The sequence below is a fragment of the Leptodactylus fuscus genome, chromosome 1 (assembly GCF_031893055.1).
Source record: "Leptodactylus fuscus isolate aLepFus1 chromosome 1, aLepFus1.hap2, whole genome shotgun sequence".
Classification (NCBI taxonomy): Eukaryota; Metazoa; Chordata; class Amphibia; order Anura; family Leptodactylidae; genus Leptodactylus; species Leptodactylus fuscus.
In genome coordinates this window covers 202,839,522-202,859,271 of record NC_134265.1, presented here as the reverse complement: position 1 = coordinate 202,859,271, position 19,750 = coordinate 202,839,522, and the positions used below count along the sequence as shown (strand labels likewise).

Genomic DNA, 19,750 nt, shown 5'->3' with positions numbered 1-19,750 from the left:
AGGAGGGAGTCTCAAGCCGTGGACCCTGCAGCTGAATCAGTCGCGAAATCCGCAGCAAGATCGAGCAGGACACTTCTTTTTTCTGCGTCCTGCTGCGATCTCTGCCTCCCATTGAAAACAATGAAGGTGGATTCCGGGAGGAATCAGCTCTGGATTTGGGGGCGAAATCCGCGGCAAATACCTCCATGTGAACACATCCTAAAGCTTCTGCATTCCAAGCTATTTTAGACAATTGCATTCTTCCAACCTTGTGGGCACAGTTTCTGGAAGGCTCTTTTCTATTCAACCATGACTGTGTTCCTAGTGCACAACGCAAGGTCTATAAAGGTATGTTTGGGAGAGTTCGCTTTAGAACTTGAATGGTCTGCAGAACCCTGACATTACACTCACTGAACGCCTTTGACATGAACTAGAATTGAAATTGTGAGCCAAACCCTCTTAAACAACCATCAGTGTTTGACCTCACAAATGCTTTTGTGCACGAATGGGCAAAAACCCTACAGACAGACTCCTATAAATATGTGTGTGTGTATACACACACACGCATCATAAATTATTTTGTTGCTTGCCCGATGTACATCTGCCTCATTTACCCACTATCTGAACATGGAATGCAATCTCTTATTACTGTATCCAACCTCTCATGATGTATAAGCGTTACTGAACTAGCATTCATAAGCTCTATACAGAGACATGTGAAACAAGTACAATCCACTGATCCAGTGTAACAGTCAAGCTGTGACCATACACAGTATCTGAAAAGCAGGGCTGCGTCTTTACAAAACAATATCTCTCAGATTCAGTAATATGTTTGTGGTCTCAGGAGTAAGGTTTTTCTGCAGCACACAGTGGGTTCCTCTCTTTCTTTTCTCCCCCCCGCCTGCTCCCGCATGTCCCCAGTTTATTCAATCCCTGCTGTTACCACTGATCTGCCAGCTGCCACTGTGAGTCTGTTTCCCCCTTCCCTGACATAGCCATTACCTCCCAGTTTGATCAGTATCACAGCAACAACACCAAACGGTTCCCCTGTTGGCAGAGAGCTCCCTGCGTGCCTGCTCTGCCCATATTTGTACAATGCAATGTCATGACACTGGGAGGCCTGCCTCAATTTCACGTTTTGTACCAAATGGTGCCCCGCTTTGATGCTCAGAGCAGGAGGCAGGGGGTGGCTCCAGGCGACTTTGTTTTAGCTGTACTCTGATGTTTCTCTAGAAATCAAATGGTTGGGTGAGCATCTTGAAACCAAAGCAGCTCTTCGGTACCCCTGGATCACCGAGATATTTACCAGCGCAAATCAATTCATCAGCTCCACAATATCACAACCATTTTACAAATTTAGAGAATTTTTATGACTTTCTAATTCTCTTAAAAGTCTAAGTTATTGATAATACATTGTAGCTAATTGCTAGCAATTACAGAAAGCTAAACTCAGGAGCAGCATCTATAAGGAAACCCAAGTACACCATTAACTTTAATATTTAAGTATGTCGTATAATAATCCCTGGCAGCTTTACTGTAGTTTCAGTAAAAATAGGGAAACTTTTCGGACTTTAAGTTTACAGTGGTATCTGCTGTTATTTCCTCGTTTTGGAGGCACCAAGACCAATCATTTGTATGGCTTATATATAGAACAATGAGATTTTTTGCAAACATAATAACTAGAGATGAGCGAACAGTAAAATATTCGATATTCGTTTCGAATAGCCGCTCAATATTCGACTATTCTACCAAATATCGAACCCCATTATAGTGTATGGGGAAAAGTGCTTCATTTCAGGGGATCCCACCATTCGACTCAGGAGGGTCACCAAGTCCACTATCACACCCCAGGAAATGATGCCAACACCTCTGGAATGCAACTGGGACAGCAGGGGAAGCATGTCTGGGGGCATCTAACATGCCCAAGTCACTGTATTATGTTGGGATCCCTGTCAGCTTGCGATATGCGGGAGCTGACTTTTTACCATAGGAATGCATTGACCAGCGTTGATTGGCCGAATGCCATACAGAGTACAGCATTCGGTCAATCAACTAATCAACGCTGGTTCTGCCGGAGGCTCGTCTGTGAGGAGGCGGAGTCTAATATCAGACCAGAATGGAGACTGCTGTGGACCGATCTTAGACTCCGCCTCCTCCGGCAGAACCAGCGTTGATTGGCCGAATGCAGTACTCTGTATAGCATTCAGCCAATCAACGCTGGTCAATGCATTTCTATGCTGATATGTAGCAGAGCTGGCCGTGTGCTGAGCTCGGCTACTCCGAAGATGCAGCCGGGCTGAGCGCACGGCCAGCACTGTTACATCGGAGATGAAGCAGAGCTGACCGTGCACTCAGCTCGGCTACTTCGGAGATGCAGCCGAGCTGAGCGCACGGCCAGCACTGCTACACCGGAGATGAAGCAGAGCAGGCCGTGCGCGCAGCTCGGCTACTCCAAAGAGGCAGGTGAGCTGAGCGTACGGCCAGCACTGCTAAATCGGAGATGCAGCAGAGCTGAATGTGCGCTGAACCCTGCTGCACACTCAGCTCTGCTGCATCTCTGGTGTGTGTGCTGAGCTCTGCCACTTCTCCGTGTAGCAGAGCTGTGGACCACAATGGAAACTGCTGTGGACCGATCTTAGACTCTGCCTCCTCCGGCAGAACCAGCGTTGATTGGCGCATATCGCAAGCTGACAGGGATCCCGACCAGATAGAGTCCCAAAGAGCTGGGTGAGTAACATTCCCCCCTAAATAAAGCTAATCCCTAGCTAACCTTGCCTGTACATCTATCCCTGTCTCACAATCACATAGTTCAAAGTCTCAAATTAATCGAATGTTAAATCCACCATTCGTCTAAATTGGAGGTCACCTGATTTCGCCAGAAAATTACTTTTTCCAATTTTTTTTCGATGCCTCCGTTGTCGTAGTTCCTGTCCCACTTCCCCTGCACAGTCATTGGTGCAAAAAAAAGCGTCAGGGAAGGTGGGAGGGGATACAAATTTTTTCTGCGTTTGCTTCGTGGTGTTTGATTCCAATCGAATACCTCGAACGGCCTGATATTCGATCGAATATGTATTTGATCGAACAGTGTTCGCTCCTTTCAGGAATTAGTTCTGATAGGAAGTCACATGCATGCAGCAAGATGCTTGAAGAGCATTTCAAGGTCAGGAAAATTTGTGCTGGCCAGATGCACTTTGTTACCTGTACCCAAAGTACTAGCAGTTTTGCAATATTGTCTTGGACAAACACAGTACTCTGTATCTTTCCATCATCTGAAATCATTCCATCTGGGATAGCGGCCAGTTCTTGAGCGAGGAAAATCTTAGAAAATCCTGTACACAACTGATGGCATTAACCCTGCCACTTCCAGATGTGCCAGCAGCAATCAGAGCTGTTTTTAGGCTTCACTGCTAGGTCTATATTCAGATTTTATAATGTGTACAAATAAAGGATGCAAAGTTATTTGTTATATTATGCACCCGACATACACATGCCAGTGGGTTGATTTACAGATATGACAAATGAGGTTGACTTGGTATATGTACTAGACTCTTCAGATTTTAACTCAATGCTAATGTAACTGTAGACTCAACAGTAAACCAAATACTCCAACAATTACCAGAATATAACAGATAGAGTTTACAAGCATGAAAAAACAAAAAAACTTGAATAGTAATCCTAAAGGTCTGTATTTGTAGTTTAAACCAGATTAGTCGTTTTAAGTCTAAGGCCCCCTGTAACGGGTCGCAGCCAAAAAGGGCTGCTGGTAAAACCACAGTGGAAACGCATCGCAGTTTTTCCTACAGTGCTTTTTACTTAAAGAGGACCTTTCACCATTTTGCACACAGGCAGTTCTATATACTGCCGGAAAGCTGACAGTGCGCTGAGTTCAGCACACTGTCGGCTTTCCCGATCTGGGCCCAGTGTGAAGAGCTTACGGTCCCGGTACCGTAGCTCTTCTATGGTCAGAAGGGCGTTTCTGACACTCAGTCAGAGACGTCCTTCTTCACAGCACAGCCAATCACGCTGTGCTGTGAGAGCCGGGAGGAACTCCCTCCTCCCTCTGCTCGCAGTACTCGTCCATAGACGAGTATTATCAGGGAGGGAGGGGGCGTTCCTCCTGGCTCTCACAGCACAGCGCGATTGGCTGTGCCGTGAAGAAGGACGTCTCTGACTGAGTGTCAGAAACGCCCTTCTGACCATAGAAGAGCTACGGTACCGGGACCGTAAGCTCTTCACACTGGGCCAAGATCGGGAAAGCCGACAGTGTGCTGAACTCAGCGCACTGTCAGCTTTCCGGCAGTATATAGAACTGCCTATGGGCAAAATGGTGAAAGGTCCTCGGTGGACTTTCTGCTTCAATTATACCTATATGGAAAACGCCGGCATTAATGTAGGTGCTGCAATTTGCAAAAATACAATGATTTTTGAAAATCGCAGCGTCTCCGCTATTTTTCTGCAATGTGTGGATTGGATTAGCAAGAAACCCATCCACTTTGCAGTTACTGTAAAATGGCGCACCAAAATCTTTTGGTTTATGGAGCAGGTGGGTTCACTTAAGGATTTATCGCCATGAACTTCCCACAGCATACTACCACATGTGGCCCAGCACAGTTTTCATACAACTCCTCCTGTAAGGCCGGTTGCAGATGACTGTGATGCAACTGGTCAACCGTGAATTAAAAGCATGGGCAGCTCAATGGGGACATGAGGATGTCCCCCTGTGTGCCGCCCGTGCATGGGCCGTACATCTGCAACTCCTTTCATTACATGAATAGGATCCACAGACGCAAGGGTCGCAAAATAGGACAGGAATAGGACCTGTTCAATAATATGTGCTGTAAGCCCACACATGGGACCATGAAATTCACAGTCTGTACAGGATCAATGAAATGAATGGGTCAGTACGCCATCCGTGAAATACATGGATAGCATACTAAAGCGGCCATGGTTGTCTGCAACCGGCCTAAATTAGGGTAAGCGTATCATCACTGGGGTCTTTCTGCTAGGATCCCCAGTGATCACAAGTATAGGAGACTCTGAGTCCCCTGTGTGACTTGGGCAGTAGTGTGAATGTACCCACGTTCTCAACAACACGGATGATCCCAGAGTGGGGTTTCCAAGTTCTCATCCAGTTATCCCCTAACTTGCTAATGAAAAAGAAAACTTTAAGAAAGACTCAATAGGGTATTGGATTCATAAGTTGTTATAATGTTACTGCCACTAGGGGGACCAAAATGTGAGTACAGGATTAATATCCTTATGAAGCCAGTTTCACACAAAAATATTAGGGGCACATTTTTTGCACCAGTATTATGGACAAGTGTCTCAGCCCATCTGTGGGTCTACGGACCCTATAAATTACTACATAAGTAACTTGACACTGAATAAACTGTGTACACGTTTAGAAACCAGTGGATGTTTAGATTCTATACGGACAGAGCTGCTATTTTATTAAACGCCCATACTCATCTCTATGAACTACGTCTAGCATTAATTCTCAGGTCATTTCAAGTGCCAATGTAGATGAGTGGCGGTTTCTTTAAAAGAGAAAAATTGTAAAACCACATACACAATCTCTTATAGCACTGTATCTGTGCAGGCATTTTTGCCACTACATTTCAAGAACATTATTTCATGGGCATGCAGTGTTCACTCATATGCTGTAATACACAGCAACACCCTGGAAGCAAGCTGACATGTTCCTTAATGTAATCCAGCTACATAAGGAGAAGTGAATCCCCTCGGTATCTCATACATTTACCCTGTTAGGCAGCACAGGGAGACCTGTTGTGTGAGATCATTTGTGCCGCTTTTCCTAGACTTAGAACTAAGGCAGCGATGAGCATACAATACATGGTTCACTGGCCAGTTCTCAGTCCAGAAAATGGTTGCCAAACATATCTGCTGTAATTGTGGACATGTTGATGGACAAACTGGCTTAATAGGGAAAGTCTTCTGCTTGGTTACTCCTCATGAAAATGTATGAATAAATCCAATGCTCGGTGTTACAGTTCCTACTGTTGATCAGGTGGCTTCCTACATAGTCTAACACCAGTGCTTACGGACAGAAGAGGCAGAATCTATTGACAGGAGGAACAGCGGTGGGACAATGCAGAGTCACTGAAGAAGACATATCAGGAGAGCTGAAAGGGCTTCTTTAATGCATCTTCCATAAAAGTGACAGTTCCCTTCCATAATTTAAGATTGATCCCAATTTCCCTAGGAGTAGAATATTCACATCCTTTATGACATCACCTTCATGCAGCATAAAATCAAAGCTCCTTCTTCCTTGGACCTATATCTATTAAGGAGCACTGTTTATGAAATGACACTTCCACACTTCCATACATTATGGCCTCAATAACATCAATGTATTGAGACCCTCTACAAATGACAATTTCAAGGCCATTGCTTACTTCTTCGCTGTCAGCTTCCATGATAAAATGTCCGCATATGTCGTTGACTTTGATTCTACGCCTAATGCTTCTGCAGGTGAAAGGCATTTCTCTCTAGAAGTGGAATATTTGCCTGTGGGACTATTCTTTGCCTTTCTTTGTCTTCCCAGTGAATTTTAGTCAACTATATAGCTGGAGGTGGTGAATAAAACATTAAATGGCAGTGCACTATATAGAATCTGTTACATCCCAGTCTCTGATCATAATGGTGTACAATGTTCTAAATGTGACACATTAATGCCTCTAGTAATGTGTGATCTGGTACCTATTTCCACTGAAAACCCATCACCCTGTGGAGAAGGCTGAAGCATCCAGTATCACTGGCAAAGGCTTATATTAGTCAGTGAAACTTCTTAAAAAAACGTTCCCACCTATTTCACGCCTTATCTCCACACCAACAAAATAGCAATTTACCTCCAAATACATTTCAGAAATTGCTCTTTTGAAATCAAAATCTTGGATACAAAAATTAGATTTGTGTAACTACCTGTGGGCATATTACTGGGAAGACTGTCCTGAGCGCATCTCTAAGTAATGCCATGTGTGGATCAGAATGTCTGAAGCCTAGGTTTTAGGAATACCGTGTTACTGTGGAGCCAATGGATAGCGGGAAAATAATGGAGATCAATTGCTATCACCTTCTGCAGGAAAATAAGTAAAGGAGTATTTTTGTATAATATATTATTCATTCCTATTAACTCTCATAGGCAAAAATTCAATAATTTAGAAGTAGAGAAGGGAGGTCTTGCCCTGTATGAAACAAATGGGTCTTTGCAAAAAAACCAAAAACATCAGCTGAATAGAATATTCATGGCAAATGAAATGAGTATATTATGGCAGATAAGTCAGTCATTGTAATAATGCTATCTCATGACTGTGTATATACAATCTATAATAAAATATGATGTTGCACTGCTCTAATATACATGGTCTACCAATACATCAGTTCACAAAATTCTATAAAGGGGTTGTCTGCAAGTTTACAAGACCACACTCATTTAACCTAACAAGACATGCTGAGCTAAGAGAATGGAGTCCCTTAAGGTCCATTCACAGAGAGGAAAATGGTGAGGAATTTGTTGTGGAATTTCAGCGCTGAAAAAAAAGCCTCCCATTGACTTCAATGGGTTCCTTTTTCTGCTGGCATACTCTCCACTCCAAAGAACTGTAGACAGGCATAGAAAGCAATGGATGCCTTTTGATGTCAATGAGTGCCTGTGAACTGTCACCAGTGTAAGGAAATTAAGCAATTGGTCAGTGGTTTTTCCACCAATAACAGCAGAGCTCAGGGAGGGAGGACATAGAATTGGGTACTATTAGGATCAACTTATCCTCAGGAGCCAAAGTTTGTAAATAGGAACTAAATACAACGTAGTACAGAAGTTCATGTTACTTTAGTTTTTGACATAATCTACATAATATATAGTTTACATACATATTGCAACAGTCAAAAGGCAATGGCCAGGTAAATCAAATAATATACATCAAATATGTTTTTGAATATGGAGCCATAATAGGGCCAACATTATAAAGGTTGGTAATTGTCTTTGCTTGGTGCATAGTTGTCTTTACATGTATCTACAGGAAGGGTTAAGTGAATACATGGATTTTTTTCTTAAAAAAAAAAAAAAAAAAAAAAAAAAAAGCTTCCATAGGGAATGTATTTCCTGAACCACTGAGGTTCCAATTAAGCGGAGAGCCCACAGCCTGCCCACTAGAATATATGTTCAGCCTGAATCATACACAAATGTGCCACAGCCAAGTACAATAGCTGCACGCAACAGGCTTTCCTTGGCTCATATTGCTCTCTTTTTTTTTTTCTTAAGCCATTCCAGCTGTTTTTCTATGTTCAACCAGAGCCTCATAAAAGATCAGTAAAATGTGGTTAAATTGGGAGAAAATACCAAAAGAAAAGTGTGTTACATTTTACTAAATCAAGGAAGAAAAAAAAGAGAAATGCATAATTTTGTATATATTTTCACTTAACCCTTTAATTAATGTCCCCACTGTTTATTCCACGTATGAGCAAATCACATCTGCACATAATGTATATTACCCACATCACAAAGCTTTATCATCCGTCGTTCATTATATTATACAGCAAGAGAAACCATATGGATAGCTCAAATAACAAAAAGTTCATATAAGGGTAGTAGTGGGGTGTTGACTTACATAGTCATGGAAAGCTTTAGCTTCACTGGAGTGTTCACAGGTCTCTCTTCTGTCAGGTGCTGCACAGTACAAATCCCAAAATACGCTGAAGGATATCAAGGAGAAAAATAAGTTACTGGTGAGCAAATGGGAAAAGAAATGGATAAATCTCATAGTCACCCTTAGTTGCATATAGTGGTGAATTGATATGATAATGATTAGTTACCCCATTGCATCTTAGCTCACCAGTCTAGTGAACAGTATAAGATGTAATGCTTCATAACTTAGCCATATACACTACAGCTATTCCTTCTGAATCCCTAAGGAAACTTAGCTTATACCATACGCCTCTGGAGAACAGAAGGATTGGGCAAGATAGAACCTAAATGTATGATCCTTCTCTTCTCCCAACATCTGCTTTCCCGAAGAAGTCAGGAGACTCCATACATAAGAGATGGTAGTAGTGACTTACAACATTAATAGTACTGTGACTATGTAGAAATAGTTTGCTCCAGTCATGAATCCTGAGACAAGTTGACAAAAAAGAAAGATATCTATGGTCTCATACTTGAGATGGCTAAAGCTGGCCATATACTGTAGATTAGTGGTCATGACTCATGACTCTAGCTCTGTAGGTTGCAGGAGGAGTCCTGAATTGTGACTATGTGTATTGGTTACAGTATGACAGCCACACTGACAATATTGCAGACAGTACTGAACGTAAAGTATAAAAGTTCTGGGATTTCTACATGTTTGTTTAGGACTTTTAAGGGGGAGTTTGCACGTGTCCGCCCGCCGTTTTTTTTGGACAGACACAAAGTCATGCATTTTTCCTGCGGAGAGGCTGGATATGGGCACCGGCGATTTGCTGTAAAAACCCATTCAAATGAATGGGTTTTAAAACTGACCGATGGGAAACAGTCACCTATCCATTTTCTCTGGGGATTAGGACGGAAACCCCTGGGCGGACTGCAGATGCTAGTGTGAACGCCTCCTTCGTCATATGGTGAGCAACCCTAATCCAGTCTTTATACTCACCTAAATGTACATATATATATATATATATATATATATATATATATATATATATATATATATATTCCTATGAAAAAGTTTGGGCACCCCTATTAATTTTAATCATTTTTAGTTCTAAATATTTTGGTGTTTGCAGCAGCCATTTCAGTTTGATATATCTAATAACTGATGGACACAGTAATATTTCAGGATTGAAATGAGGTTTATTGTACTAACAGAAAATGTGCAATATGCATTAAACCAAAATTTGACCAGTGCAAAAGTATGGGCACCTCAACAGAAAAGTGACATTAATATTTAGTATATCCTCCTTTTGCAGAGATAACAGCCTCTAGTCGCTTCCTGTAGCTTTTAGAGATGAGCGAACACTAAAATGTTCGAGGTTTGAAATTCGATTCGAACAGCCGCTCACTGTTCGAGTGTTCGAATGGGTTTCGAACCCCATTATAGTCTATGGGGAACATAAACTCGTTAAGGGGGAAACCCAAATTCGTGTCTGGAGGGTCACCAAGTCCACTATGACACCCCAGGAAATGATACCAACACCCTGGAATGACACTGGGACAGCAGGGGAAGCATGTCTGGGGGCATAAAAGTCACTTTATTTCATGGAAATCCCTGTCAGTTTGCGTTTTTCGCAAGCTAACTTTTCCCCATAGAAATGCATTGGCCAGTGCTGATTGGCCAGAGTACGGAACTCGACCAATCAGCGTTGGCTCTGCTGGAGGAGGCGGAGTCTAAGATCGCTCCACACCAGTCTCCATTCAGGTCCGACCTTAGACTCCGCCTCCTCCGGCAGAGCCAGCGCTGATTGGCCGAAGGCTGGCCAATGCATTCCTATGCGAATGCAGAGACTTAGCAGTGCTGAGTCAGTTTTGCTCAACTACACATCTGATGCACACTCGGCACTGCTACATCAGATGTAGCAATCTGATGTAGCAGAGCCGAGGGTGCACTAGAACCCCTGTGCAAACTCAGTTCACGCTAATAGAATGCATTGGCCAGTGCTGATTGGCCAATGCATTCTATTAGCCCGATGAAGTAGAGCTGAATGTGTTTGCTAAGCACACACATTCAGCACTGCTTCATCACGCCAATACAATGCATTAGCCAGTGCTGATTGGCCGAATTCCGTACTCTGGCCAATCAGCGCTGGCTCTGCTGGAGGAGGCGGAGTCTAAGGTCGGACCTGAATGGAGACTGGTGTGGAGCGATCTTAGACTCCGCCTCCTCCAGCAGAGCCAGCGCTGATTGGCCGAATTCCGTACTCTGGCCAATCAGCGCTGGCCAATGCATTCTATTAGCCCGATGAAGTAGAGCTGAATGTGTGTGCTAAGCACACACATTCAGCACTGCTTCATCACGCCAATACAATGCATTAGCCAGTGCTGATTGGCCAGAGTACGGAATTCGGCCAATCAGCGCTGGCTCTGCTGGAGGAGGCGGAGTCTAAGGTCGGACCTGAATGGAGACTGGTGTGGAGCGATCTTAGACTCCGCCTCCTCCAGCAGAGCCAGCGCTGATTGGCCGAATTCCGTACTCTGGCCAATCAGCGCTGGCCAATGCATTCTATTAGCCCGATGAAGTAGAGCTGAATGTGTGTGCTAAGCACACACATTCAGCACTGCTTCATCACGCCAATACAATGCATTAGCCAGTGCTGATTGGCCAGAGTACGGAATTCGGCCAATCAGCGCTGGCTCTGCTGGAGGAGGCGGAGTCCAAGGTCGGACCTGAATGGAGACTGGTGTGGAGCGATCTTAGACTCCGCCTCCTCCAGCAGAGCCAGCGCTGATTGGCCGAATTCCGTACTCTGGCCAATCAGCGCTGGCCAATGCATTCTATTAGCCCGATGAAGTAGAGCTGAATGTGTGTGCTAAGCACACACATTCAGCTCTACTTCATCGGGCTAATAGAATGCATTGGCCAGCGCTGATTGGCCAGAGTACGGAATTCGGCCAATCAGCGCTGGCCAATGCATCCCTATGGGAAAAAGTTTATCTCACAAAAATCACAATTACACACCCGATAGAGCCCCAAAAAGTTATTTTTAATAACATTCCCCCCTAAATAAAGGTTATCCCTAGCTATCCCTGCCTGTACAGCTATCCCTGTCTCATAGTCACAAAGTTCACATTCTCATATGACCTGGATTTGAAATCCACTATTCGTCTAAAATGGAGGTCACCTGATTTCAGCAGCCAATGACTTTTTCCAATTTTTTTCAATGCCCCCGGTGTCGTAGTTCCTGTCCCACCTCCCCTGCGCTGTTATTGGTGCAAAAAAGGCGCCAGGGAAGGTGGGAGGGGAATCGAATTTTGGCGCACTTTACCACGCGGTGTTCGATTCGATTCGAACATGGCGAACACCCTGATATCCGATCGAACATGTGTTCGATAGAACACTGTTCGCTCATCTCTAGTAGCTTTTAATCAGTTCCTGGATCCTGGATGAAGGTATTTTGGACCATTCCTCTTTACAAAACAATTCAAGTTCAGTTAAGTTTGATGGTCACCGAGCATGGGCAGCCCGCTCTCAAATGATCTGAAAACAAAGATTGTTCAACATAGTTGTTCATGGGCAGAATACAAAAAGTTGTCTCAGAGATTTAACCTGTCAGTTTCAACTGTGAGGAACATAGTAAGGAAATGGAAGACCACAGGGACAGTTCTTGTTAAGCCCAGAAGTGGCAGGCCAAGAAAAATATCAGAAAGGCAGAGAAGAAGAATAGTGAGAACAGTCAAGGACAATCCACAGACCACCTCCAAAGAGCTGCAGCATCATCTTGCTGCAGATGGTGTCACTGTGCATCGGTCAACAATACAGCGCACTTTGCACAAGGAGAAGCAGTATGGGAGATTGATGAGAAAGAAGCTGTTTCTGCAACCACGCCACAAACAGAGCCCCCTTAGGTATGTAAAAGCACATTTGGACAAGCCTGTGGACTGTTGAAACAAAGATTGAGTTGTTTGGTCATACAAAAAGGCGTTATGCATGGCGTCCAAAAAAAAACAGCATTCCAAGAAAAACACTTGCTACCCACTGTAAAATTTGGTGGAAGTTCCATCATGCTTTGGGGCTGTGTGGCCAATGCCGGCACCGGGAATCTTGTTAAAGTTGAGGGCCGCATGGATTCCACTCAGTATCAGCAGATTCTTGAGAATAATGTTCAAGAATCAGTGACGAAGTTGAAGTTACGCCGGGGATAGATATTTCAGCAAGACAATGATCCAAAACACCACTCCAAATCGACTCAGGCATTCATGCAGAGGAACAAGTACAATGTTCTGGAATGGCCATCCCAGTCCCCAGACCTGAATATCATTGAACATCTGTGGGATGATTTGAAGCGGGCTGTCGATGCTCGGCGACCATCAAACTTAACTGAACCTGAATTGTTTTGTAAAGAGGAATGGTCCAAAATCCCTTCATCCAGGATCCAGGAACTGATTAAAAGCTACAGGAAGCGACTAGAGGCTGTTATCTTTGCAAAAGGAGGATCTACTAAATATTAATGTCACTTTTCTGTTGAGGTGCCCATACTTTTGCACTGGTCAAATTTTGGTTTAATGCATATTGCACATTTTCTGTTAGTACAATAAACCTCATTTCAATCCTGAAATATTACTGTGTCCATCAGTTATTAGATATATAAAACTGAAATGGCTGCTGCAAACACCAAAATATTTAGAACTAAAAATGATTAAGATTAATAGGGGTGCCCAAACTTTTTCATAGGACTGTATATATATATATATATATACGGTGTATATATATATATATATATATATATATATATATATATATATACACGAATACTACTATAATAATATACAGTGCCTTGAGAAAGTATTCGGTCCCCTTGAACTTTTCAACCTTTAGCCACATTTCAGGCTTCAAACATAAAGATATAAAATTTTAATTTTGGGGGGATGAATCAACAAGTGGGACACAAGTGTGAACTGGAACAAAATGTATTGGATACTTTAAACTTTTTTAACAAAGAAAAAAATGAAATGTGCGGCGTACAATATTATTTGGCCCCTTTACTTTCAGTGCAGCAAACTCACTCCAGAAGTTCAGTTCAGTGAGGATCTCTGAATGATCAAATCAGTTGTACACTGCATAAATCTGGCCTTTATGGAAAAGTGGCAAGAAGAAAGTCAGGTGAAACTAAAATTTTACTTTTTGACCACAATACAAAATGATATGTTTGGCGTAAAAGCAACACAGCTCATCACCCTGAACACAACATCCCCACTGTCACACATGGTAGTGGCAGCATCATGGCTTGGGCTTGCTTTTCTTCAGCAGGGACAGGGAAGATAGTTAAAATTGATGGGAAGATGGATGGAGCCAAATACAGGAGCATTCTGGAAGAAAACCTGTTGGAGTCTGCAAAAGACCTGAGACTGGGACGCAGATTTATCTTCCAACAAGACAATGATCCAAAACATAAAGCAAAATCTATAATGGAATGGTTCACCAATAAACGTATCCAGGTGTTAGAATGACCAAGACAAAGTCCAGACCTGAATCCAATCGAGAATCTGTGGAAAGAGCTGAAAACTGCTGTTCACAAACGCTCTCCATCCAACCTCACTGAGCTCCAGCTGTTTTGCAAAGAAGAATGGGCAAGAATTTCAGTCTCTCAATGTGCAAAACTGATAGAGACATACCCCAAGCAACTTGTAGCTGTAATCGCAGCAAAAGGTGGCGGTACAAAGTATTAACGCAAGGGGGAAATAATTTTGCACGCTCAATTTTTCGTTTTTTTCTTTGTTAAAAAAGTTTAAAATATCCATTAAATTCCGTTCCACTTCACAATCGTGTCCCACTTGTTCTTGATTCTTTCCCCCCCAAATTTTAATTTTATATGTTTATGTTTGAAGCCTGAAATGTTGCAAATGGTTGAAAAGTTCAAGGGGGCCGAATACTTTCACAAGGCACTGTACTAATACTACTAATATATAAATATACTGTGTAATATTATATACAGCATGGTCAACTTCCATAGATCTTTAGCACAATATTAGAGTAACAGATTGTAAAAGCCAGTGTATTATACTGTATTTAGAGAGAACTATGCCTATACAACTACTACTACCACCTACCATCATCCTACATTGCTTTAGGCTACCTACCCAAACATGTCCATGCACTTTTCTAAGGGGCATAAATATACTTCTGTACAAGTTAGAAAGATATTGCATTGCAGGGGGACACAATATGTAGGGTTAGTAACATCCATTCTACTGTATTACAATGACTTGGTATTAAAAATGTAATAAGTTATCCCATCTGACTTGTTGAAAAGTCTGTGATAAAATCTACAAGGATAAAATAAAGGATTTCTGGTAAAATGAGGAAATCAGTCAGGTTAGTAAAATAACCCCACAATACCACTCAGGGCTTAACGTAGGACAACGTAAAGCTTCCAAACCGCACAAGCCTCTTCCAAGACATACTGAATCCGCAGGATTTAACTAAGACTGTTCTGTATTTTCTGGTTCCTATTTCCAGACCTGCAAATATTTTAGACCTTAATATTTTTTTATGGAACCAAATTTTTTATTTTTTTTGTAAAAAGGAATCTAATATTTGGCACAAAATACTGTTAATGTAGTTCCATGTTTTAGAAATGTACAGTATTTCACTCTACTTGGAAAAGACTTGTAACACAATGTGTACATTAAATGTATGATTGTATCTGAACCATTATCTGAAATAATTATATAAAATATCTCCTAGGAAATAAATGATGCATATAAACCCATAGGAGGATTTTATCAATGGCTGGGCTTTCAATGAATGAATCCAATAATGAACATGGCTAAGCATTTACAAAAGACGTTTTCATCAGATTCAACAAAGATTTAATATGCTGTATATACTAGAGTATAAGCTGACCCGAATATAAGCCAAGGCTCCTAATTTTACCACAAAAACTGGGAAAACTTATTGACTCGAGTATAAGCCGGGGGGGAATGCAGCCGCTACTGGAAAATTTCAAAAATTAAAATGGTCGGAGTTTTTGGGTGTAGTAGTTGCTGGGTGCTGGGAAAGGGGAGGGGGTGTTTTGGTTGTCTGTCTGCCCCTTCCCTGAGATTGAGGACTGAGGTTTTTTCTTCCCCCACTTGGAATTCAGCCTGGCTGAATATAGGGTATCTGCAGTGCTCCTATTAACCCCTTCCCGACGGAACAGGAGCACTGCAGATACCCTATATTCAGTAGACAGGGCACTTTCAGACACAGGGGTACCTAATGTGTATGTGTGTCACAGTAATTTTCTACTTTTGTATGTATTCTAGGGAAAGGAGGGATTTAGAACTTTTAATTCTTTTAATTTTTTTTTTTTCCACTATTTTATGGGAGATTCTATACATTACTATTGTGGCTGGTCAAAAAAAGAAAATAATAATAATTTTTTTTTTTTTGCTGACTTGAGTATAAGCCGAGGGGGGCTTTTACAGCACAAAAACTAGGCTGAAAAATTTGGATTATACTCGAGTATATACGGTACTTAAAGCCAAATGCACATGTAAGTTCTACAATTAGGATTTTAACCTAATAGGTTAGGTAAACATCCACACTTGGCTTTCCTATTGGCTCAACATATCCCAACATGCATAGTATGCAATGACTAGCTTTAAAAAAAAAAAAAAAAAAGAAAAAAAAAGAAAGTCCAAAAACAAAACCCCCATAATTTTGCAATACCGTCATGAGGTACCTATCCTATATATATCAACTCCGAGGCTTTTAATGTGAATTTCAGTCTGTCAAGAGTTACGCTACCATATTGAAATATTTCATTTAGGCTGGGGCCCCAAGTGGTGTAAACGCTGCGGCATCCCATCCACACATTGAAGAAAATACTCACAGTGGAAATGCTGTAATATTTCCAAAACTGTCATATTGCTTTGCAGCATGTCAATTATACCTACAGAAACACTGGCTGTTTCCCTATAAATAGAAGTGAAGTAGGAAGTCCGCAGAGGAAAACACTTTTTCGCTGCAGCCTGCTATGTGGGGCCTTAATTTAATAAGAAAGTGGTGTCCTCCCAAATTTAAGCTAAGACAATGGCGGACAAACCTGTGTTAGAGGTACTCAGGGGTCCTGATTCAGCGTAGATGTTAACATTATCATCGATGAGGAGGTGTGCGTCTTAGCTATGCCATACTATAAATATTGGAAATGGGGAAACCCCTTGCATTTTAGCCATTATCTATTACATGTACAGAGGAACCTGATAGCACATGATAAATTGTCCTGCAGAAGAAATGACGCAGAAATCGAGACGTTCTTTATGGCCACTTTCTGATCTGGCTCATTGATGGAGATCCTGACTGCTCCATTTAACTCTGCATCTCCTGATACGATATATAAAAATAGGGTATTTTTTAACTATACGGTTATGATGGTTCTTTTTGACTTGTCATAGAAAAGTGAAGATGTCTGAGCATCTGCAGTATATCAGACAAGAATTTGGAGGTTCTTCATTCTGTGACCCAAACAGACTCAATTCTTGGTGTTTGTATTACAGAACACTCAATACAAAAGGCAGCATGGAAAAATCCTACCGGCAACTGTGAGAAATATTATTATAAGTCAAAGTTTTATCGTCTCTGAATCCCAGTGTTGTAACCTTTGATGCTTGGTGAAGGGCTTACCCTGAACAAAATGCAATAGGAAATGATTTCACTTCCTCAGACATAGCTAGAGAGAGCTAAAAAATATGCTATATCCCAGCAGTGTACCAATAAATAATTTGAAATACATGTCTGCCTCATAATCGATGGGTCCCCTGTGTGGAGAAGGGACCATAATTTACGAGAGTTTCTCCATTGTAGTCAGAATATAGACAGGTCACAGCTTCTCTCCAAGGCAGTATGAATAGCTGTAGGCTCCCAAGAGTGATATCAAACACAAGAACAGAATACAGACGTTACACTTTCAAATAGAGACTGCGCCCGTTATGTTGGGAATGGTAATTTGTTTAATTAAAGTTCCTCAATGCTATTATTCATTGGGCACGTCATATGGTCTTCAGTCTACAAGTCCCTAACTATTCAGGTTGGAGGGACATCTCTTGGATCTATAATTTACTTGTCCTAAATGATAAATTTTCTAAAGCTCCGAGCAGATACAATAGGATGCCGTGCTCACAGTTATATATTGTCCCCTTTTACAGATAGCGATGTCAGTAGCAGTTTGTGGCTCCCAGGGCCCACCAGGGGAGATGCAGCTAAATCCACACTCTAGCTATATAGAAGATGCATACCGTTTTAATTGTAATTTTTGACTATATCATTGCACATACAGAACATCAATAAGGTCTAATTGGTTATGAGGAAGTAGACCATATTGGCCAGTGATCTGTGCCATGGTGAGCTGGGGTTGTCTGCTGATACGCCTTTGGGGCACATTACTAGGTCGGTTTGGTCTTATTGTATAATGCTCAGCTACTGGTGGGCTAGTCCAATCCTGAATTTATAGAAAACTCAAAACCTCATCTCTATAGGTGTTGTAGCACAGGACATGAACAACTTGCATGAGCTTAAGGCTAATATATAGCCCTGGTTGTTTTTGGGTCATCAGTAATACCATAGCATTGTAAAGAACATTTTTTTTTCACCTTCTCCGGCCTACCTTACATATAAAATTTTGCCTGGACAAACCCTTTAACAGAAGATAAATTTGTAAGACTGTCGGATTTTCTACGTGTTCTACAAATAAACAGTGTTGTAGAAATCCAGCAGATAACGTAGTGGCCAATCTATGGCCAAGTGACAAGATTATGAGAAGGAGGAAGGAGGTGGCCGATTTCTGGGACACAGAAGAATACTTATTTCTGTATTTCTCATTTTTATCACTAGGCAATGGATTACGAATTATTGTATATTTTCTATGCTAAAGAGTACATTGATACTGTTCACATTGAGACTATGCTTAACTGGAAAAGACAATGCAAAAGAAGATAAAGAATCAATTAACCAGAAATTAATAGAACTTGCAGAAAATATTGAAAAGAATATATAAGGCATATGCCAGGTAATTTTGCGTTACATTAATCAACCTGCAGTTTTATTTTGATTTAGAGACTAAGGCCCCACATAGTGATACAAAAAACACTGTGGAAAAAGAAGCAATTAAAACATGTTGCATTGTTTAAGTTTTTGCTGCATTTTCCTCAGTTTTTTTTTTTTTTTTTTTTTAATCTCATTCACAGTAAAACACTGTTTCTTCAATATGCCAAAAATGCCGCATTTCCCCAACATGTGGCTTTAGGCTAAGGCCCCACATTGCGAAAATACAGCTTTTTTTGTTGCAGATTTTGTTGCAGGTTTTTTTGATCCAAAGCCAAGTATGGCTACAAAAGTAATGTGAAATATATAGGAAGCACTTATACTTCTACTGTCTGCTCAATCCACTTCTGGCATTTGTTGAGAAGAAAGCAGCAAAATCTGCAACAAAAAAAGCTGTGTTTCCACAACGTGGGCCTCAGCCTTAGCCTACATGTGTTGTATAAGGTTAGACAAAAAGTTATTTTTCTTTTCTAACAGAATACAACTTCCGTCCATGGTTTGTGTTAGGATTTGCAACATGTGAATAGGACAGACATGATGTATCAGAAATTTCAATGCTGTTTCTTAAGAAAAAAAACAAGAACAAAAACCCCCCAGATCCCCTGCTTACAGGACAATGGACATTTTATTATAATATATATATATATATATATATATATATATATATATATATATATATATATATATACTTCCTTCTCTTGTCAAGCTCAGTTACTCTCTATATAAGTCTATGAAAAGGGGAAGGGGAGGAAGAGGCTGCTGGAAAAGGTGCAAATAATTGCTCACAATTTACAATTTTCCCTATCAGTATGTCTTTGGAGTATGGAAGGAAATCCACACAAACACGGGGAGAACATACAAACTCCTTGCATATGTTGTCCTTGACAGGATTTGAACCCAGTACTCCAGCACTGCAAGACTGCATTGCTAACCACTGAGCCACCATGTTGCCCCCAGAGTTCTTTTGATGCTCTTCCACATAATACACTATACTGCACAGTATAAGGCAATAATTCAATTAACCAGCTGGCAGCTGTCTTTTG

The 19,750-nt window shown here is 41.4% G+C and overlaps 1 protein-coding gene across 2 annotated transcripts in view; it reads right to left on the bottom strand.

Moving 5' to 3' along the window:
* The window catches only part of SSBP4 (single stranded DNA binding protein 4), a 584,851-nt gene that overhangs the window by 470,411 nt on the left and 94,690 nt on the right, over positions 1-19,750 (bottom strand). For both annotated transcript variants that reach the window (XR_012717245.1, XM_075282260.1), the window contains exon 4: positions 8,607-8,691. Coding sequence is in view for 1 of the 2 variants with exons in the window: in XM_075282260.1 (XP_075138361.1) it covers positions 8,607-8,691 (85 nt within the window). In the remaining variant the exon portion in view is untranslated. The remainder of the gene's footprint in view (positions 1-8,606; positions 8,692-19,750) is intronic.